Source organism: Balaenoptera acutorostrata, chromosome 13, assembly GCF_949987535.1.
Source record: "Balaenoptera acutorostrata chromosome 13, mBalAcu1.1, whole genome shotgun sequence".
Lineage (NCBI taxonomy): Eukaryota > Metazoa > Chordata > Mammalia > Artiodactyla > Balaenopteridae > Balaenoptera > Balaenoptera acutorostrata.
Window position 1 is genome coordinate 49682283 of NC_080076.1, and position 23466 is coordinate 49705748.

General features: G+C 38.5%; 1 protein-coding gene across 2 annotated transcripts in view; it reads left to right on the forward strand.

Annotated features, from left to right (window-relative positions):
- CHST9 (carbohydrate sulfotransferase 9) overlaps nucleotides 1-23466 on the forward strand; it is a 242795-nt gene that overhangs the window by 27898 nt on the left and 191431 nt on the right. Inside the window, exons 1-2 of one of the 2 annotated variants that reach the window (XM_057527105.1) lie at nucleotides 46-117; nucleotides 10324-10531. In XM_057527105.1, the coding sequence (XP_057383088.1) occupies nucleotides 10411-10531 (121 nt within the window). In that variant the 5' untranslated portion in view covers nucleotides 46-117; nucleotides 10324-10410. Of the gene's footprint in view, nucleotides 1-45; nucleotides 118-10323; nucleotides 10532-23466 lie in introns of those variants that run through there. The other variant, XM_057527104.1, reaches the window with a different exon arrangement.

The following is a 23466-nucleotide window of genomic DNA, read 5'->3' on the forward strand; positions in this document are numbered from 1 at the left end:
CCAGTCATAAGGAGGGCCAGAACACAATTCTACCCGTGACCTGGGGGGGGTGAACTGCAATGTTTAGAAAACTGCATGTTCCAGCAGTTTTATAGCCTGCCCTTTTCACTTAAGAAGGTATCGTGAATATTTTTCTGTGATTTTAATGATTCATCTTCAATGTCAATGTTATATCTACATAATAGTTCATTACAGCTGGATTTTGTTTGTTTTTTGAGGTCTTTTGGAAGTAAATATATTGCTATGAAGCTTTTAAAATTCTCTGGCTTTCTCTCTGTCTGTCTCTCTTACTCACTCACTCCTACATTATCCTATTTTTGAATCATGTCACTTTTTTCAGCTATAATGCCCCACCAAACTCGCTAGATTTTGTAATTCCTTTATATATTGGTCTACCTCCCTGAAAAGCAACTTCTTCCTTTAGTTGATATGAAAAACTCATATCCTGCTATCACTGAAACCGAAAACAAAAATTTAAATTAGCATATATTTCTTGTTTACATAGTACTCAAAGTATTTCATTATTATTTAAGATTCAAGGTATGTGAATAACATTTGTATATGTTAGAACTATTTTGACCTACTGTGCACTACAGTAAAACACATATCCTTTTTCTCTTCTGACACTTCAAACTCATGTTTGGAATAAAAAAATTTTCATCTTCCGGTTCCTCTCCCCAAAATCCTTTAGTTCTTTTTGATCTTCTCTCAATAATTTCACTTTGGTGTAGTCATCTTTTCTGGTATCTTCTTTTTCCACTTTTGGGGGGACTATATTTCATAGTTAACCTTCATGCCTGCTATTTCTTAAGTCCTTACCCTATGTTTACTTATTAAACAAACTGTTCATTTACAGTCTGCCATGTAATAAGATCCTGTCTTAGTTTCTTAATTGCATGTTCTTTATGACAAGTTTCGTACTTCATAATCCTTTCTTTCAAATTTTTATAAAGAAGATATTTCTATTACCCTGCTGTTTGGACTGAAGGAAATCCCTCAGGCTCTAACCTGTAACCTGTTTTATTCTCCCACTTTATCTGTGAATGCCCTCACGTTTAGCTCTTATTTTTATGGTGCTGATGCTTATAACATTACCCATCCGTTCAATCACACTCTACTTCTGAGCCCTGCATTTAAAGAAAAGCATTAACAAACACAAATGTGTCTGGAGGAGGATGGTTAAACTGATTGAAGACTCCTAAACCATGTCCCGTAAGGAATGACTGAAGGAATTGTGCATATTTATTGTTTATCTGGGAGTAAAAACATTAAGGATAGACAGGATAATTGTTTTCAATAATTGGAAAGTCTGTCATGTAAAAGAGAGAAGAGATTTGTTATGAGTTGTTCTAGAAGACTCTACTAAAACCAACTTGTGCAAGTTGTGAAGAGCTAGGTTCAGCTGTTCTCTGATGAGGATCAGAGATTAAATCTTACTCCCTTTGGCTTTGCTTAGTGTCTGGCACTGAGCCTTAGTAATATTCCAGCCTAATGGATGTTTATTGATTGGGTTGAATTGGCTTGAATTGAAAGAATAAACCTTTCTAACAGGAAAAACAGACTGCCTTTTGAAGTAAAAATACCCTATCTTTCAACAGATATTTATTGATTAATTACAGTGTAGCTGCCCCCGTGCTGGACATCTGGAATGTAAAGATATTAACATTTTAATATTATAGACAACCTCTGTAGGCCAGGTATTCTTCTAAATATCTTTTACGTATCAACATTTCACAACGTTGACCTCACATGGTAAACGCTTTTATTCTCCCCAATTTAGATGTGAGGAAACCGAGGCACATAGGGGTTACATAACAAGCCATGTGACTAAACTAGTAAGTCATCAAGCTGTGATTTGAACCTGGCAATCAGGCTCCAGAATCTTCATACTTAACCACTATGATAAACTGCCTCCGGTAATGAAAGACAAGAGAATGTGCGTGAATGGAAGGACAGAAGGATTTTTGGATTGGAATAGAATCCAGTCCAATCCCTGCCCTGGGGATTCCTGGCCAGCAGCTGTCCTCTTCCCAAATGCCTGTGGTCTTCTTTACCTTCCGTCCCGTCTCCACACTGCCTCTGAGTGATCCTCCCACAATGCAAACCTGATCCTTCCACTCTCTTCAAACCTGCCGTCGGTCCCCTGGTGTCCACAGGACAAATGTAGTCACCCTAGGTTGACGCTGAGGCCCTCTGTGGTCTGTGTCCACCTCCACCTCTCGCCTCACCTCCCACTGAACTCTGCATCAGACCATGTGGTTATGTGAGTCAGTCCTGTAGCTTTCTTGACTGGAGAGATAACAGAGTTATTGTGAGAATTAAATGAAATAATCAATATAAAATGCTCAGAACAGAGTCTACAATGTATAACTGCTCAATAAATGTTAGCACTGTTCTTTTCATTTATTTCTGATTATCTTGCTGAAATTGCTTCACCCAAAATATAGCTTATTCCTAAGTTCTCTCACTGTACTTACAATTGCTTTGTAATACACTGAAAAATAAAGGAACTTTATTAGGAACTCCTAATTTACAAATTCAGAGGCAGAGTGAGTACCTTCAGGGCCTAGTCAGAGCTGTTCCTCTGTTTCTCTGCAGGTTTCTCAGCTTTGCCTTCCTCTGTGCTGCCTTGTTGTTTAGGCTGGCTTCCATCAGGGCTGCCAGAAGACTTCCAGCAACAGCAGGAGCTATGTGCTTCCTTATTCACAGTCACTGAGAAAGAAAATATCACATCTCATGACCATCCATCCAGAGCGCTAAGCTTGGTTCTGATTAAATGGCCTCCAAAACAGTCACCGTGGCCAGACAAAGCCTGGTTCAGTGGGTTGAATGGTGACCCCATAAAAGATACATACACATTCTAACTCCCAGAACCTGTAACCATATCTGGAAAAAGGATGTAATTAAGTTAAGGATCTTGAGATAAGCTCATCCAGAATTATTGGGGTTGGGGGCAAATCCAGTGACAAATATCATTATAAAATACACAGAGGAGGAGGCTATGTGAGGTTGGAAGCAGAGATTGGAGCCACTAGAAGTCAGAAGAGGCAAGGAAGGATTTTCCCCTGGAGCCTCCACGGGGAGTGTGGCCCATTTCTTTTGGTTACACCACAGTTGATCCCAATTGTGGACCGGAACCCATCTTTTAAAAAAATTTTTTAATAAAATTTTTAAAGGTTACTTTACATTTACAGTTACTACCAAATATTGGCTATATTTCCCATATTGTATAATACATCCTTGAGCTTATCTTACACCCAATAGTTTGTGCCCCCCACTCTCACCCCTGTATTGCCCCTCCCCCCTCCCCACTGGTAACCACTAGTTTGTTCTCTGTATCTGTGAGCCTGCTTCTGTTTTGTTATATTCACTAGTTTGCTGTATTTTTTAGACTCCACATATAAGTGATATCATATAGTATTTGTCTTTCTCTGTCTGACTTATTTCACTTAACATAATACCCTCCAAGTCCATTCATGTTGCTGCAAAAATATTTCATTTTTTTAATGGCTGAGTAGTATTCCATTGTGTGTATGTATACACACACACACACACACACACACACACACACACACACACCCCTCATCTTCTTTATCTGTTTATCTGTTGATGGACTCTTAGGTTGTGGAAGCCATCTTTTATTTAACACTTCTTGGGTTATATTATTAACTACTATGGTAACTAAAACTCAGTCATTTCATTTGACTTGCTGACCGCCCTCCCCCTTATCCAATCTGTAGTTATCACTTATCTCATTTGACATAATCCCTCACTGATAACTCCTTCAAGTCATCTTAGAAATGATCACTCAGATTGCCATTTCCTTGTTTCAGGACTCCAAAAAACTTTTTAAGGACTCCCTCTATCTTCCTAGGACCCTTTAATGAAATAGAATTTGATGCTGTATTTACCTTATGTTTTCCTGAATGTGATCCTGGTAATTCCTGACTGACATATAAATACATGCTACAAATTCTTGTGACTGTGCTTAAACAAATGTAAAAATAACACTATTTCTGTATCATCCATATTTAACACTTTGACATCTTTAGGGTGGGGAACAAGTAAAAATGAGAAATGAGATGAACAATCCATTCAACAATAATCTGTATGGGTATTTTTACTTTTCCCCTCTTTAATACAAACAAATATTTGCAAGGGCCTTTGGTTTTAGTCTTGTGCAGTCTTTAAAGACAGACTATTGTTGCAAATACCAAACTAAAACAAAAAACTCTACACTGAACACTAGAATGTAAAATATGAGTTTGAAACTTTTTCTTCTAAAACAAAGAATATAAGGGCAAAGCCTTGTCTTGTTAAAAACCTTAATTATAATTAAACTTTAATTACAACAGCTAAAAGTAGAAGGTACCTGTTAAACAAATTACACAGGAAATCAAAGCAACAAAATTCATAAGGAAGCACCTACAAATTAGTGTCTAGTGAAGGAATATGTTTCTATGTTCTGTATGACAAAACACGTTGAACAATGGAGCTATTACAGGAATAGACCATGAAACACTAGGCCTGAGAAACCATGCGAAAACTATTTGAAAAGATCAGTATTATTGTACCCATTCATAGTAATTTCGCAAACTGTCTTCCTTTAAAATTACTTTGTAATAGTAATGTACTATATTAGTTTTCTTTGCTGCTATAACAAATCATAGCAAATTTAGTGGCTTAAATAGCACAAATGCATTGTCTTACAGTTCTGTGGGTGGGCAGTCTGACACAGACTAATTAATACTGAACACAGAAATTGATAAAATACCAATAAGTTTAATTAATTATTTAATAATTAATAATAAATATATCTTTTAAATGATTGAAATTAAATAGAAAATCTCAAACATGAGCAGGGTGAGGAAACGCTGTTCAATGAGTATTTAAAGCATGCTAAAGTTCTTGTGAAAACTGTAAACTTTACTAGAAAAATTTATTGTTAAGAAGGTAGTTTTTAAAAAAAATTTAAAGTGCTGCTTAGCTAACAGAAATAAAATTTATAGATTCAAAGAAAGCAGAAAGAGGAACAGAGAGGATTCGAAAATTTTAGGGAAACTAAAGAAGAAGGAGAAAACCCATTTTAAAAACAAACAAGAGACATAAATTTATGATGATTTAAATTACAAAATATTTAGAACTGGATGACAATGAAAATGCTAATGTGAAAATATGTGATATGCCACAAAAGTAGTTTTGGAGGAAATTAGTGGGCTTACATTAATGTGTTTTATAAAAAAGATCTAATATACATGAATTAATTTTCAATTCAAAAACTTTGGGGAAAAAAACAACAGATATCCCTAAAGAAAAAAAGTAGAATGAAGAAAGAAATGAAGATAAGAGAAGAAATAGAGAACAAAAAACAATAGAGAGGAATTACAATATACTTTTAAATAAAACAGACAACTCTCTAACAAGAATGTTCAAAGAAAGTAAGAGAAAAAGCACAAATACATGTATTGAGAATGAAAAGGGGGCTATATTTACAGCTATGAAAGATACCTTTAAAATCATAAGAAAATCCTCTGAATAACTGTGCTTATAAATTTAGACAGTAAAAGGAAATGATAGTTGTCTAGGTAATATAATTGTCTAAAGGTGACTCAAAGTAAAATGAATAAATAACCATTAACAAAATCAAATCAGCAATCAGATTCATTTTCCATTCCTCAAAGATAGGCCCATATGTTTGTACAAACATATATAGGAACTTGCTATATAACGAAATCAGCATTAAAAATCAATAGTAAAATAATAAGCTGTTATTATCATGTGAAATGAATTGCCTACAACATACACAAAAGTACACTCCAGGTGGATTCAAATTCTAATTATGGAGAGTAGAACTTGAAAACCTTTGGAAGGAGATATGAAAGAATAATTGTGTTATTTGAAGGTAAGGAATCTTACCTTAGAAAACTCCTCAAGAGCACAAACTGAGCTTAATGTTGTCTATCTCCACCATCCCCACCCTGTGCTGTGGTTGAGTAAGCTCACGGGAATGTGCTACATAAAAAAGCTCTCTGGTCCTCAGGCTGTCAGTCTGGTTTGCCAAATGGGTCACTGGCAGGAAGTCTCAGGACAGGAGGAAATTGAGGTTGGGGTAGTTATTCTTCTGGTTCCCGTAACACCTGGCTACAGTGTCTTGTCCGTGTCCTTGTACGATAGGCCACAGCTCCCCCTCAGCCCTCCCCCACCTCCAGCCCCCTCTCGAGGCTCAGGAATAATAGTTCTACTTCCTGTCTTCACTTCTAGGAGTGGTTGCTGTACCTTGCCCTTGAGGACTGCTCTACCCTTTGTTGGTTTCCCCAAACCCTGAACACATCTTTGTAAATTGTCCCTTTATTAGACTCTCCACAACTTCATGATTTTGAATACATCATGTGTTTTCTTTCAAAACTCTAGCTGATAAATCAACAAGGAAAAGAATGACAAAAGTTTATTTTAAACTTATGCATAATAAAACAATCACAGCACCAGCAAAGGAAGGGAGGGAGGGAGGAAGGAAAGAAGTTGCAGACAGGAAGATTTTTGCAACACTTATAACTGATGAAGAATTTCCATCCAATGAGAAAAGAAACAAGAAAAATGGAAAGGGCTATAAACAGGAAATTCATAGAAGAGGGAACTATTGGGTTGGCCAGAAGGTCCGTTCAGTTAGGGAATACGTTGTTCAATAAAGTTCTTTGTGAAAATGAAAAATGTGTCTTTTATTATTACTTAAAACTGAATGAACTTCTTGGCCAACCCAATAGATTAGCAAAAAGACAAAGCGCAGCAAAAACCCAGGGTATTTTAAAATTTCCATCCTTACACAACTTTGGAGCTTCATCGCACCTTCTCCAGCCTCCTGGGCAGCTGGGGGTTGAGAAAAGGCTGGGAAATAGGCACCTGCGGCAGTCAGGGCAGAGTCCTCTGTCTTCAAGCTTGCCTGGGAGTGACAGCAATGGGGCAATGACTGGAGGGGTTACAGAGGGAGAAGTCACTGCGTAAAGAGGTTCAGGATAAGACCCAGGCTCCGGAGGGTGATGCAGCTGCGTTTCACAGCAGCACAGAAGAGAGGGAGACAAGAGTGAGGACTCTTGTTCATCAGAGGTAGAGGCACAGGAATGTGGACGGGGCCAGTGATAGTGAACTTGGTGAGGGACAGGTAGTAATTGAGGGAGTTTGTCCCCGATGGTCTGTGCTTGGGAAAGAGATGGAGAACGGGGCGGCTGCTATGGGAGAGGCGGGAGGCAAGAACTGTGAGGTCCTGCGGAGGCTGAGTGCAGAGACAGGTGGTCCCCTGACTCTGGGCTTTTTCAACACCAAACTGCATAATGAGGTCCAAGTTGACCTTTCTAAAATTCCATAACTCCCTCCTTAAAATCGTAGGCTGCTGCCAAACTGGACAGCTCACAATTTCCTCTTAAATAACTTGCCTCCATGTTGTAATCTTTCGCTAGACTGAAGCCCCAAAATGCTTCTGTTGGTAACCATGGTTATTTGAAAGAATAATTTTTAAAGTGTTGGAAAAGAGATAACGGAGCGAAATAATTATTTTTATATTTTCGTATTTATTAGGGACAAATCCATAGGATATGCAAATAAAAATAAATATGTACTTTTAAAAAAAGTCACATAGACCCTTTCAGTATTTTAATAGTCTATATTTCTCCATTCAAAATTTAGGACTAAGGATTTACAAATACAACTAGAAAATTAATTACCTGTATTTTGTTATTGGAGCTCCAAATTCAATTCAGTGCAACCCATTGTTGGGTACCTGTTAGGTACAAGGTACTGTGTATATGAGCGGGCAGAGGAAGGATTGTACAAAATACAGGAAGCCTTTGACCGTGGAAATGTTGTATAATGCTGGTACATAAAATAGCATTATTCCAAGTAATTTCAATCTCCAGTAGTCTGCACTTTTCCCGCAGGCATGGAGGTAGATGTATGATCTCCAAATAGGTGTGTTTTCCCGTCACAGCTGACCTTCAGGTTTGCTTAAAGCAATACTGCTGCTCCGAGAGCCTCACCTCTGTTTAATGAGAGCCATTTCCGAATGCCAACGTTGGGTTAATGGACTGAGATGGGAGAAAATCAAACGTATCTCTCCGTTTTACACCAGATTGCCTTTCTGCCTTGTGGCTTTAATCGCTCAGTTCTACTCACATCTGCCATAATAACAATTACGGGTTTTCTGCCGACTTCTTACCCAGGAGGATATGTCAGAGTATAGCAACATCTCCTGAAGAAAGGAAGGGCAAATTCTTAATCTTTTTCCAGCATCGTAGGTAATAATTTTCCTCTGCAAACCCCCAAGGAATACTTCTTTTGGCTTTCACACCCACCATTCCCACAGGTCTTTGGCTCTGTTCTGATTTACGAGTTTTCTTCTATCCTCTTTCATCTGGGTTAAGTTTTAATTATGTAGACAGATTGTAAAAGTCTCTTTTGTCTTGTAAACAACTATTTCTTTGTTAGTAGTAGATTTTGTTTAACTGGTTTTCTCCTATCTGAATCTTCTTGTGGACTCAGGAATTGTGTCTGTTCATTGTTTAACTGCAGCATCAACAAAAGAGAAAGCTGGCTTCCCTTCGGAGTTTTCCTTGAGGGATTCAATCTTGGAACACCTCAAATTGCAAATCTCCCTCGGGAACTGTTCTTTGTTGCATATGTTTGGAAAGCCCATAATATTTCAGTTTTGAATCAATATAAGAGCAGAGTATCACCCACCCAATAAGCAGTATGATAATACTCTCAGTTCTTCTACTTATTTAAAAACTTCCTCTACTACCCAAATCAAGAAAGTGCTTGAAATCCTCAAAAGCACTTGTGAAAACATTAACCGTGGTCTCTTCATCAAGGGACTCAGAGAAGTGGATTTGAGAAAGCTCCTCAGGTAGTGCTGACAATCACTGCTCTTACTCTGGGACCTTCCGTGTATAATTAAAATATGAAGGAAAAAATGTATTTATAATAGGTCTTTCCATTGTTGTTTTGCATAAACACTTTTACCCATTTGGTGGATTTCATTTTTCTAATCACGAGATCATTCTGCCACATCCACATCTAATTCTGACCTCATAGGTTACCTTTGAAGCCCGACATCTGCGTGAACATTGATTTTGCCAAGTATAGCTAAATATTATCCTTTCACCAGCCTAGCAATCTCCCACAGCATTTTAAAACTTTTACCTGGCACCTCACCAAACGCCTCTTAAAAAGGCTAAATCCATATTCTTTCAGAAGTTTTTGAGGCATCTTTGAAGAGAAAAGAGAGAGAATTTTTAGATACAGCAGTGTATGTAATGTCCTTGCAGTGAGAAACCATTTATTCAGCTCATCCCAAGGGGGGGCTGTGGTCCGTGGCCAAGGAACAGAGCTAAGGTCTTTGACCAGCCTTAGACACAAAGCCATGACCTTGACCTCATTAGCTGGGCTGCTAGCTATGTGAGCTCACCATGCAAGCTACTGTATATTTGCTCGGCTGTTCATAGGGAGCAGGGCTTCTTAACTTGGGTTGCAGTAAGTGTCCGTAAACATACTGATTTTTGATGCTAGATTTTGTGTGTGTTTATATTTTTCTAAGGAGAGGGTTTATATTTTCATCAAATTCTCAAAAGTGGATGGAGCTTAAAAAAAAAGTAAGGTTAGGATTCCACTAAATGAGATCATTCTAAAACAATGTCATTTCAATATTTCTTTAAGTAAAGTAACCTTTTATTACTGAGGTAGATTTCTGTAATCCGAGGTAGATTTCTCTACTCCCATGTGATTGTGGGAGGGTCCCTTGAACTCTGACCTTTTCATTATTTATCCTTTTATGCCTTTGAGGGAATTTAAGTATACCCTTTAAGTTGGAGAAACCTACTACTTTTCAAGGAGAGGGAAATGAGAGATTGACCCCTTCATTTTTGAATTTTTATATATTTTTAAGACATGAAGGGCTGTTTTCCCGCTTTATCTACAAACATGTTTTTCAAAATCCCTTCCTCAACAGTCTATTCTGAGACTTTTCTTTCCCCTCAAAACCATTCTAAGGTAACCTGAACCTGACTTTCCGATATAGGAGAGCTGAAGTCTGGGATGCTTCCCCTTATTAAATGTTAGGCTGTTACTTATTAACTGTAGGATAGCACATTCCTTAGATAAGATAAAGGTAACAATAGAAAATTGCCGTTCTAGGGCCATCAGCTACAATCTCTTCTGTCTTCAGAGTGTTAAAGTTCATGTAAATCCTCAGTATTGTTGATATACTGTATATCTGTACCATATTTGGGAAGAAATGTTATCAGCAAGGTACAATGTGGATTTTTAAAAAAATTCTAGGTTACTTCACGGAACGAGCACTTAAGCGGAAAAGAAAGGATCGAAATTCTGTGGAAAACCAAACTATGTGGTCTTCAGAAATGAGAGATGCAGCCATCTGAAATGGTCATGAACCCCAAAAAAGTCTTCTTCTCAGTGCTGATGTTTGGAGTAGCAGGGCTACTCCTCGTCATGTATTTGCAAGTCTGGATTGAAGAACGACACACAGGTAACACCGCAACTTTTTTTTCCTATTTTTAATTATAATGGTCATTTTCACTTAAATGAGCTATGGTCTTTATAGATATATACAAAGTCACAATATTTCCAACAACACAGAGCATTAGACACAAAATGACACCTCCAGCTCCCCAGAGAAAGGATGCTTATACATTTCTGGGGAGCATTTGCTTGGCCCCTTGGGACCACTCGTGGAATTTTTGTTATCACGGGCAAGTGGCTCATTAGCCCTTTGGCTCAGCAAAGACTGCTTGTAGAGAATTTGTCTACTCATTTATCCTACCTTTGATGTGTCTCCTAAGCATTGAGCACAAGCCTAAAGAGAGCTGAATATACAGCAAACTCTCTCTTGTAATTCCTTTTTAATTTTTGTGTTGATACTCCAGTTGGTGTAGAAATTCTTTCATACCTTTAATATAAAGCAAGAGTTAGCAAACCTTTTCAGTAAAAAAATAGAAAATATTTTAGGCTTTGCAGGCCACGTAGTTTCTATCACAACTATTCAACTCTGCCAACGGATCACAGAAGCAGCCAAAGATTATTGTGTAAACAAATGAATCAGGATGTGTTCCAATAAAACTTTTATTTACAAAAACAGCTGGTAGGCCAGCTTTGGTCCACTGGTTGCTGCCTACTCTACTTATCTTGTATACTCATCATTCAGTTTGTAATTGCTGTACGTTGGAGGCACTCAATTACTGTTAAAATGGATTATGTTTATAATGATGCAAGGAAATGTTTTAGAACATCATAGAAATATACACACATAGGTGCTGTGAAATTTGGTTGTTTTCCGTTAGTAGAAATAGCCTATGGCTTATGACTGTTAAGAAAAATAAAATAAAAATAGAACTATTCCTTAATTGTTTCCAACTTTGGCCCATTTTAAAATTATTCTAGATATAAAGCACTTAAGAATCTACTCTGAATGGACTTGAGGACACAGGGAGGGGGAAGGGTAAGCTGGGACGAAGTGAGAGAGTGGCATGGACATATATACACTACCAAATGTAAAATAGATAGCTAGTGGGAAGCAGCTGCATAGCACAGGGAGATCAGCTCGGTGCTTTGTGACCACCTAGAAGGGTGGGATAGGGAGGGTGGGAGGGAGACGCAAGAGGGAGGAGATATGGGGATATATGCGTATGTATAGCTGATTCACTTTATTATAGAGCAGAAACTAGCACACCATTGTGAAGCAATTATACTCCAATAAAGATGTTTAAAAAAAAAAAAAAGAATCTACCCTGAAAGATAATTCCATACTAAGTCATAAATAATGATGATTTTAAAAGTTGTTTCCATTTTTAAATTCCTATCCTTGGTTTAGCTTCATAGACACTTTGGACTTATTTAATTTATATGGTAACTCTTGAGAAAAGAATTTGCATATAATTATTTTCTAGACAATATGTAACATATTGTCTAAACTTATTCTTAATTCCCATTACAATTTATAGAAACTATAATATTTTCTGTTTTCTATATTACTGCAATATTTTATCATACTAACTGATAATATTGAATGAAATCATCTGTGATAAAATAAATAGGCTGATTCCTTTCGCAATATAATTCCTAGCATAGATCTTGTCACATAGTAAGCCTTCAGTAGGTGTTTGTTGAATGAGTGAATAGATGAAAAACTCACTGTAGACTATAGACTGGAACGTGGCAAAGAAGGAAGAATCAAAGAGATCTCATTATTGGGAGGTTTGTTAACATCATAGTCTCATAATAGATTTCCCAAGAAAAGTATCACAACAAAGCTCCAATACGTAAAAGAAAATATATTCCTATATACAGACTAATGGAGAAATGTTGTGATTTAGTCTGCCAGTAAGAAACTACATGACATCTGAGGAAACAGCCTCATATCATAAACATATCATATCATATGATAACCTGTCATATACAATGCAATTTACAAAATGTGTCCACAAACATCAGTAGCTACACCTGATCGAAAGCTTACTAAGTGCCAAATGTTTACATGTATTTTCTCTTACCCTGTAGACATCTCACTGGATGTGCTATTCTAAGTTTGTAGATGAGGAAACTAAGGCTCAGGTGGATAAGGAAATTAGCCAAGGCTCCACATGAGTGGGCTGAGGTGTGGAGGGAAAGCTAGGATTCAAACCCAGGTTGTATCTCTCTGAAGTCCATGCCTCTACCCTATGTATTGCTTCTATGAGGGGAAAAGGTGAATATTGTTACCCCCTAGAGCACACACGAAGCAACTGATTAAACTGAAACTTTAAGTGACTTGCCAAAAGATACAAAGCTAAGCATTTTCAAAGTATGATCCATGCCCAGGTTCTCCTATGCCTCGTGAGCCCTGAAAGAGCCTCCTAACCAAAAAAAGCAGATAAGGTAAACATATATAATACATGCCATAGCATCAGTACAGATGTTTTAAAATCACTGACTTGGTAAACCTAAGCTATGTTTACAAGTTCATAAATGTATAATCTCTTCTGCAAGTTTGATTCTTTTTTTTCTAATTTTTTATTTTTCTTAATTGAGTTCATAAGTTTTCCAAGTTGGGAAATTATTTTCCTCAGTGAATACGGGCTGGTAAAACATTTACCATTTATTCTCTTAATTTTTGTGATTTGCTAGAAGTACTTTCTCTGCTTCTCAATATATCCTAAATGAATTATGTAATATTTCACAATCTACTCATGACAGTGAGTATAAATGTTAGAACCAGGATTCCTTTAGATAACTATTTTACTGAAGAAACCTTTTATTATTCTTCAATAAGACTTCATCTGGAGTTTTGCTTTATACTAGGCTAGTGTCCTAGGTTGTAATTCTGTAGTTTTCTAGGTAGACAGGTCCCTATGTATTTTATGTGTTTCACATAACATCAGGCATTTTTAAAGGCGGTCTCTTTAAAGCAGAGAATATCTGAATGTATGCTTTGATGTTAAGTTAAAAATTGGAAAATCTGAGTTTTGGACACTTTAGTAAAACTGTCACTCACAGAACTTTGGAAGATGTTTTGGTTCTAGAGATTCTCTGTAAGTAGAGCAGATTTTAAAGCTTTGGATGGTTTGATCTCATATACATTTCAGTTGTATGTAAGAACTCTCAAGTTCTTTTCATACCTTTTTTCTTTTGAGGCTTTTAAAATTCAGTAAGATACAGACTGTTTTCTATACCTCCCTAGTTTTCCTGGGCTTCTTATTATTAAAATAAAATGCTTTAGGATTACAAAAAAAAGTCTTAAGTATGCTCTGATGTGCTAGTAAAAGATTATGAATAGACAAGATCTTTTTGGAGGCAAAGAGGAAAAATGTGTCACAGAGAAATGAAATTCTATCCAATTATACAACAGTTTCATATGAGCATCCATTTCAATACCATCATCAATTAAATTATGCCTTTCTCTGCTAATTTTCAGTATGTGGAAGTATTATTATGAACTTTATTTTGTACATTTCTTTTCCCTAGTTGTTAGGAGTGCAAGTTTTACATTCAGAGGAAACTTGAAAATCTCAGATCTCCTTGTTAACTCTGGACAAATCACGTAGCCTCTCTAAGCCTCGATTTTCTCATCTGTAAAATGGGGATAATAATGTTCTCCATAGAGGGTTGCAGTGAGGATCAAGGGAGACAGTGCCTGCAAAGCACTTAGCATGGTGCCTGGCAAGCAGTAGTGCCCAATAAATGTGAGCTGTTATTATGATCCTGGAAATGATGCAGCGCATCTGCAGACTTGCTTTTTCTGAGTTATCCCAGTTAAGACTCAGCCACAATTCAGGAAAACAACCCCAAGCTTGTGCCTTGACTGATTAAGAGGAAGAAAGGAAAAAAGAAGGCTCAGTTCCAGCTCTGGTTAAAATAGTTGGGAGACTCTAACTGGCACAGAGCCATCGTGTTTCACAATGTAGACACTGGACAGGGAGCAATGGGATTGAGTGGCAGAGAGGAGAGTTCGGGCCCAGGACGATCTCAGGTCTGTACAGGCTGCCCAGGGTCAGGGTACTCATTCATTCAACAGCATTTATTGAAGACCTAACCATCGGAGGTGCCAATAGAGAACCAGATACAACCCTTGTTCTCAAGGAGACTATAGTCTCATGGATTGTTAGGGAGAAAATGGTCTTGAGTCCAGGCCAAGGCTTTGGTACAAAAGGACAGTCCATTGTGACAGGAAAGAGATAGGCCCTCCTTTATGAGGTAAAGTAATGAGTTAAGACCAGGAGAAAGAGCCCAATCAGTTGTCGGTAATGGGACTGCTGACCAGATAAAAGTGTTAGAAGGAGCGGCGTAGGGGTGGGGGCAGGGTCAGCCGATGCAGAGGACCAGATCCGAGCAGAACAGGTACCTGTCTGGGGAAGATGCAGTAATGAGGAGGGCCATCTCAGGATAAATCACAACCATGGCTCATGTTTTTCCCCAGCTCCTGTTGAAATTTGCAATTTGGTGCTCTTTCTCTAGGTAGACTGCTACTGCTGAACAGAACAAATACCAGAAGGTGTGGTACATAATTGTTCTGTATATGCAATAAGGGTGAAGACCCCATCATAACAGAGTCAGAATCTCAGCTTTAGAAAAAAATTTAGGGCTTCCCTGGTGGCGCAGTGGTTGAGAATCTGCCTGCTAATGCAGGGGACACGGGTTCGAGCCCTGGTCTGGGAAGATCCCACATGCCACGGAGCAGCTGGGCCCGTGAGCCACAACTACTGAGCCTGCGCGTCTGGAGCCTGTGCCCCGCAACGGGAGGGGCCGCGATAGTGAGAGACCCGCGCACCGCGATGAAGAGCGGTCCCTGCACCGCGATGAAGAGTGGCCCCCACTTGCCGTAACTAGAGAAAGCCCTCGCACGAACCGAAGACCCAACACAGCCACAAATAAATAAATAAAGTAGCTATAAAATTAAAAAAAAAATAATAAAAAAAAGATGGGTAGAGGGAAAAGATTTAAAAAAAAAAAAATTAAAGATGATCTTGTACACCACCTATTTTTTAAAAATATAAATCCAATGACATCACTCCCCTGTTTAAAACTTTCCCGTGCTAGCTCATTCCCTTTAGCAAAGTCTTCTCCCTGGGCCCACAGAGCTGTGGGTGGAGCACCTTCATTCCCGTGCCGGTGTTCCCAGCTTTACCTCGATTTTTCTACCAAACTAAGCCCTGGGCTAACTCAGCGCTCTCACAGTCTCAGAAGCTGGGATGCTCTTCCAGCTGTCACCTGTCAGGGCTTAGCTCAAATGTCACCTACTTTGATCACCCCACGATCCATCCGTCAGCCTCTCCCACCATCTTATTTATTTCTGTCGGAGAAATGATCGTAATTAGCAATTGCCTTGTTTAATTATCTGTTGATTTACTTATTAATTGTCTGTATCCGTTAACTGTTCTGCAACCTCCACGAGGACAGAGATCTTGTCTGTTTCACTTATCGCGGTGTCCTCGTTCCACAGCGTGGAACACGTATTTGGTAGGTGCTCAATAGTATTGTCGGACAGGTGGATAAAGAATGCCTCCGTAGGTTTTCCAGCGTCCAGCCAAATGATTACATAGACTGTGTTTGAGTGTTTATGGGGACAAAGAATCCACTGCTTCCCAAGGCATCCACTCAGCTGTACAGCCACCTCCTTAGAAAGTGCCATGTATGAAGCCAGAATTCGCCTCCTTAACTTCTGTTTCTCATCGTCCTCATTGGATCCTGGCCGGCACTGCATCCTTCCTCCATGGCCCGGCCTCATCATTTTCATGGCAAATGAAATCCCAGATTTTTTAACCATTTTATGAAGAGACAATCCTGGCCAACTCTCCTCTGGACCACTTACTTTATATTTATTTTAAAATATGATGTATTCTATTATCGTATGAAACCTGTGTTAGAAATACATTTATCTAATAAAATCCCCTATCAAGTAGTGAAAAGTTATTTACACATATTTTCAAATATATAAAGTAGTGAAAATTAAACATCCCACTGAATAGCTTATTTCTTTTTTTGAGATATTCGAGAATCAAGTTTAGTCTCGGAGACACTGCTTTGGGAAAGATCCCCAGTATCCTCCTTACTTGCTGCAAGTAATAATAAATCCTTCTTTCTACTGAAAAAAAAAAAATGTTTAGTCTTAACTATTCCAAACTAAAATTGTTCCCTGGATTTATATACATTGTAAAAATCTATCTGACAACTTCTGAACGTTATTATTCAGGACCGGTATTTTTTAGTTTTTAAATTTTTTAAAAGGAAACAAATTTACTTAAACAAAAACTAAAATACAGTTCACCCATTTCTCCCACCCTTCTACCCCCCACCTCTGGCAACCACCAATCTGTTCTCTGTCTCTGTGAGCTTGTTTTGTTTTTTGTTTTTAGATTCCATGTAGAAGAGAAATAATACAGTATTTGTCTTTCTCTGTCTTACTTATTTCACTTTATGTAATGCCTTCAAGGTCCATCCTCATTGTCACAAATGACAAGATTTCATTTTTTTATCTCTGAATAATATTCCATTGTATATATATATACAAATCTTCTTTATCCATTCATCTGTCAGTAAACGCTTAAGTTGTTTCCATATCTTGGGTATTGTAAATAAAGCTGCAGTGAACTTAAGAGTTCCTATATCTTTTTCGAGTTAGTGTTTTCATTTTCTTCAGATAAAAACCCAGAAGTAGAATTGGGAGATCATACGGTAGTTCTATTTTTAAGTTTATGAGGAACCTTCATACTGTTTTCCATAGTGGCTGCACCAATTTACATTCCCACCAACAGTGCATGAGGGTTCCCTTTTCACCACATCCTCACCAATGCTTATTTCTAGTCTTTTTGATGGTAACCATTCTTACAAGTGTGAAGTGATAGCTCATTGTGGTGTTGATTTGCGTTTCTCTGATGATGAATGATGTAGATCATCTTTTCATGTATCTTTGGCCATCTGTATGTCTTCTTTGGAAAAAGATCTATTCAGATCTTCTGCCCATTGTTTAATCAGATTGTTTGGTCTTTGCTATTGAGTTGTATGAGTTCCTTATATATTTTGGATATTAGCCCCTTATCAGATATATGATTTGCAAATGTTTTCTTGCATTCAGTAGGTTGCCTTTTTCATTTTGTTGACAGTGTCCTTTGTCATGCAGAAGCTTTTTAGTTTGATGTAGTCCCACCTGTTTAGTTTTGCTTTTGTTGTTTTTGCTCTTGGAGTCAGATGCAAAATATTATCTCCAAGATCTATGTCAAGGAGCTTACAGCCTATGTTTTCTTCTAAGAGTTTTATGGTTTCAGGTGTTACATTCAAGTCTTTAATTCATTTTGAGTTAATTTTTGTGTATGGTGTAAAATAGTGGTCCAGTTTCATTTTTTTGCATGTGGCTCTCCAGTTTCCCCAACACCATTTATTGAAGAGACTGTCTTGTCCCCATTATATATTCTTGGCTCCTTTGTTGTAAATTAATATGTAGGGGTTTATTTCTGGGCTCTCTATGCTATTCTATTGATTTATGTGTCTACTTTTAATGCCAATACCATACTGTTTTAGTCACTTTTTGTGACTAAAATATAGTAAATTTAAATTTTACAAATTAAAATATTTGTAATATAGCTTTGTTCCAGCTTTTTTCTTTTTTCAAGAATGCTTTGGCAGGACCAATAATGCTTTAGATATTAATTGATAATATTTTTACATGTTTACCTTAAACGGAAACTTATTTGACTTTTCTTTCATACCCCTAATGACATTTTTTCTGATTCCTACTAGTTTATTTCTGATTTACACTAAATAAGTACTGATAGCTGAATTTAGTTTAGAATTCAACATTAGCATCTAAAGTCAATTGTTTAGCTCTAAATTATCATACCTAGCATATGGAAGAATCACATAGCTATAATCCCACCTTTTCAAAACTCATTGTCACCAATCCAGGCTCTATAGGACTCTGATCCCAAAAATAGTTGGCCTGAAAAGTATGTTCATTTTGGTCAATGATGTGAACTTTCTGTAAGCCAGGGCTTTATTCAGATCTTCAATGCTGTTATCAATGGCAAGATTGCCAAAACAGGTGGCTACTTTTAATTTTTTTCTTTTGCAAAAGTACAATAAACATCAGTAGGCCCAGGTTATGTTTTAACCTTCTTGTGTTTGTATGAAAGTGATAAGTAGTAGCTACAAGCTTCTGATTTTTGGCAAAGTAAAGCCACCTTATTGTTCTCTTGGACAGTTAATTGATTCAGGACCTCATAGACAAACTGGCCTCCATGTTTTGGTATAATATTTCTAACAAGATTCCATCTTGCTTTTTTCCAAACTAAATATATTTTGTGGCCTATAAATAAATTTTGCTTTTAGACTGGTTTGGCATAATTCTTTTCTCTTGAGCCTCTCTGATGAGAAAGTATATTCTTTTCCTCTGAAATCAGGCTGTTTTTCCTGATTTTGATGTTGCTGTATTGAAATTCTATTTTCCCCCAGGGGATCTTTGTATACCTGACCTGGAGCAAAGGCACTTATAACATGGAAGGACTTTATGCTTACTGTCAATCATATCCTCAGGAAAATAAAATTGCTTTTCTTTTGAAAGTTGCTTGTTTGAGTTACTTCCTCTGGTTTTGATGAACATTGCAACCATTTTTTAATCAAATAAACACCTACTCCCTCTGCCTGCCTCTGGACACTGCCATTTCCCATCTTCCTTTTACATGATTTTTCCCATCTCAGTTGACTTAGCTGTTCTCTCCTCCTGGAACATGTTTTCCTTCACTGTTTCCATTGGTGGCTTTTCCTTATCCTTCAGGGTATAGCTTAAATATCACCTTCCCTCAACTTCTTATGTAAAGTTGATATCCTCTGATGGTTTATCTCCCAGCACCTGTTATTTATTACTTCTTAAAATTTATTTCATGGCACTTATTCTATCTGTAATCATTCTTTGCGTTTATTTACATATGCTCTACCTCTCACAATGCAAGTTCCCAAGGACAGGGAACTTGTATGTTGGTCACCAGTGTCCATTCAGACACCCGTCACCCATTTTCAGATCCTGATGTCAATTCTCACTTCATTATGTACTCCCAGTGCCCTCCAAATTCCATGTGTATTCTTATCCACTCAGCTACTTATAATTTGCCCCTCCCAGTGGACTCTGTTTTAACTCTCTACCCTGCCTGCTAAGTCTCCTGTCTTCCTGGGAGCTGCCCCCTGTGTCTGCCCCGCACCCCAGAAGCCGTACTACTAGAAATGAAGGAGTAATGGTCAAAGTTGCTTAAAATCTTCTGAATTTGAATAACATTCAGTGGCCAAGCTTTGCTACAGAGTCGATCCAATCAATGTAGATTTTTAAAAAATCTAGTAATCAGTTGAATGCATTTGTTCTCCAAATATGTTCTGAGTATAGGTAAACAATAGTGCTGTTGCTTCAGCCCAGCACTCACCCTTCTTCTGGGTGCCACCCCTGCCTCTGTTTCTTTTGCTCCTCCTCTCCCACACCATCTACAGAGTGTAGCAGAAACTGCCACTTGACAATGGGACCCTTCGTTCGGTCCATTGGCACCCGGCCAACGCTAGGCCCATCATCCATAGGACGTCGCACATCACTGACACCATGAATTACTAGTCTAGGGAGTGGGTGACTGATTCAAGCTTGGCTGATGATTCCCTTTCTTGAAATTTTGGGAGAATGGCCCTGAGTGCCTGGATGATAAGATGCAGAACTCAGAAGCTCATTCACTTTTCTACTGCATTTTGCAATCTGTTTGTAAGAGTACAGAATATATTTTGGGCGTTAACACCTTGTCTATTTCAAGCGCTGAAAATAGTCTTTTCCCAGGATGTCCTTGTCTTTTGACTGTTTCAGATAGATTCTCAAATGGGTTTTCCCCACACAATTGCATATTGTTGAGATTATACAAATTGGGCATTGAACGGCACAAGCTATCTAAATAAATCATAATTCTGTGAAAAGAAAAAAAAAAAAAAGAAAAAACTCAGAAGCTCAAGTGGCTGTTTCCTACCACGTGGGCCAGAGCAGCTGAAGAGACCAGGCTGGAGAGAGAAGAGAAGGGCAGTTGGGAGGAGAGGAGCCGAGCTGAGGGGGGAGCCTCAGAGAGCGTTTGGGTTCCTGTATCAGCTTCTCCCAAGATTCAGGACTGTTCCTGCCTGGGGTATTTAAGGTGGCTTGTAGGGGTGGAAAAATTTCCCCTCTGCCTTTCTTGTTTCTCTGGCTGGTCTAATAAATTGACATGAGACGGATTAATAGGAGAAAAACGAAGGTAATTTCATACATATTGGAGCCCCATAAAAATATGAGACTCTAAAGGAAGTGGCCAAGGCAGGAAGCTTTTACACCCTTTAGACAAAGGGTCTTCTGCCCTCCTGGGACAGGGAAGGTACCTTTCACAGGGGACATTTATTTCCTGCTTCAGGGGGACAAAGGAGGGTCAGAGGGTCCTTCTTGTACCAGCTGTTTCTCAAGTACTTTTAATTCAAAATAATCAACATGCCAAAGTGACATATTTTGGGGTGACATATTCTGAACCCCTATAGGCTCAACTTGGGCTTCTGTCACCTGCAGCCCAAAGAGTCCTAATAAATCCAGACCAGCTCTCATATCTTCCTTCCCACCCTCGGTAAGCAGCCATCTTTCTCAAAGTGGGGTTACTGGAGCTTAGAGGGGCCTCATAAAGAGCCCCATTAGCTTTATTCATCTCTTAGAGTAGGGTAAGGGGCAAAGGGCTCAGACCAATCCTCCTTCACTGTTGTTGATTTATCTTACACCATGGACCACAGGGTGCTGCCTTGCTCACTGCTGTGCCCCTAGCACGGGGCCTGGCAAGCAGTAGACACTCACTAGATCTTTGCTGAATGAGTCAATCCACACCAGAAGCTAGACTCAGCTAAGCTAAAGAAGGCACGTGAGGCTGGTGCTCAACGCTGGCTTTTCCAGAGGTTACAGTGTTTGGTTTGCAGGGCATTTTCTCCAGGGATATCCTGAAATGTCTTCCTTGAGGTTAGGGATGTGTTACCTGGAGAGGCTTATTTTTTCCTTTTGCTGTGTTTTGTTTTTAATAAAGGCTGGATCATCCTTTAGCAGACATGTTGTTAGGAAAAGTCGAAAATTGAGGGAGGAGTTGTATAGGATGTCTTTTTAAGGTCCCTTATAATGTTAAATTCCCTGTGGCTATCATTTGGTGTCTGAAAGAGGTATTAACAGATAAACTTGGGCTCAGAAGCGCTCCCTTTTGGAGGTGGTATTCTGTAGTGGAAAGCGCTGGGCTCTAGTTTCTAGCCTGTTTTGTGTCCTTGAGCAAGTTGATTAATCTCTCCAGATTCTGGTATCTTTTCTCCTCTGATCAACCTCCATACCTTCTTCCTTGTTCTCCTCAGGTAACCACCATCCTAAATTTGATCTTTACCACCACATTCCTGTGCATGTCTCTATAATTTTTTAACACTTATGTATATTCCTTTTTCATATTTTTTTTTTTTTTTTTTTAGAAATTCACGTTCTTTTATTTATTTATTTATTTATTTATTTATGACTGTGTTGGGTCTTCGTTTCTGTGCGAGGGCTTTCTCCAGTTGCGGCAAGCGGGGACCACTCTTCATCGCGGTGCGCGGGCCTCTCACCATCGCAGCCCCTCCCGCTGCGGAGCACAGGCTCCAGACGCGCAGGCTCAGTAATTGTGGCTCACGGGCCCAGCCGCTCCGCGGCATGTGGGATCCTCCCAGACCAGGGCTCGAACCCGTGTCCCCTGCATTGGCAGGCAGACTCTCAACCACTGCGCCACCAGGGAAGCCCCCTTTTTCATATTTTTAGCCTTACACAAAAGGTGTCTATCTGTATATACCCTTCCGCAAACTTACTTTTTCACTTAACATTAGGTTTTTGAGATTTATTTATATTGCTATATACAGCTTGATTTCATGCACCGAAGTGCCGTGTAATATTTCATTATGTGAATCTGCTGCAATTCATTTGTCCATTCTTCAATTGATGTACATTAAAGTTGCTTCTAATTTTTTGCTATCACTTACAATCCTGTTGAGATCATTCCCGTATAATACCATTGTTCACATATTTGAGAATTTCTATAAGGTCACATTGCATGTTTTCCAAAATAACATCATCTTCAAGATTCTATGATTTTGTATTATATTTTCTCTTCTGCTTTCACAAATCAAAATTAGGACTTCTTAAAACACTACAGATGTTTAATGATAATCCTTATAAAATGGATACAGAAATATTTATTTGGACACACAGGTTTCCATTCAGAATTATGAATGGAAGGATACAAATATAAAGCACAGAACCGGCACTCACAGTGCTGCCTGCTTTATTGGTATGCCATCGGGGTGGTTAACAGTTCATTGAGAATCAATTAAAATAACTACCGGTCATTAGTGTGGACTTGGGAGTATGAGTGCAAAGGTCTCACTCACTAAATAATTCACGGTGACAGGAAAGTTATAGCTCCTGTTAGGGAGTGTTGGTTCAGAATGTAATGCCACCTAGTCCAAACTCTCTAATTTTCCTCATAAAAATAAACTTCAAATACCAAAGCATCATTTAGTCCCAGCCTCCTTCTTTTACAGAGAAGCAACCAAAAGGCTTAAATGTGCATAGCCAGGAAGTAACAAAACTGGCACTAAAACATGATTCCTGATAACTGCCTATTTCCCCCACAATACTCTTCTCCTGCCCCTTGAGGTACAAGAGGATTCAAGACACTTTGCATTTTTGGTTTGTTTCCTAAAGTGGTTTGAACATAGCCATTCTCAAACCCGGTCTAGAAGTCTAGCAACCAAATGCATCACCAGGAGCAAGGATATAGCTTCTGTTCTCCAGTTGAAAAATCTGCACCAAGGAGAACTTACTGTTGTAACAGCCCCAGACTTCAAAAGAAAGTTCAACAGTACAGAACCAATGTCTTTGGGAACATACCTTTCAAGAGTAAA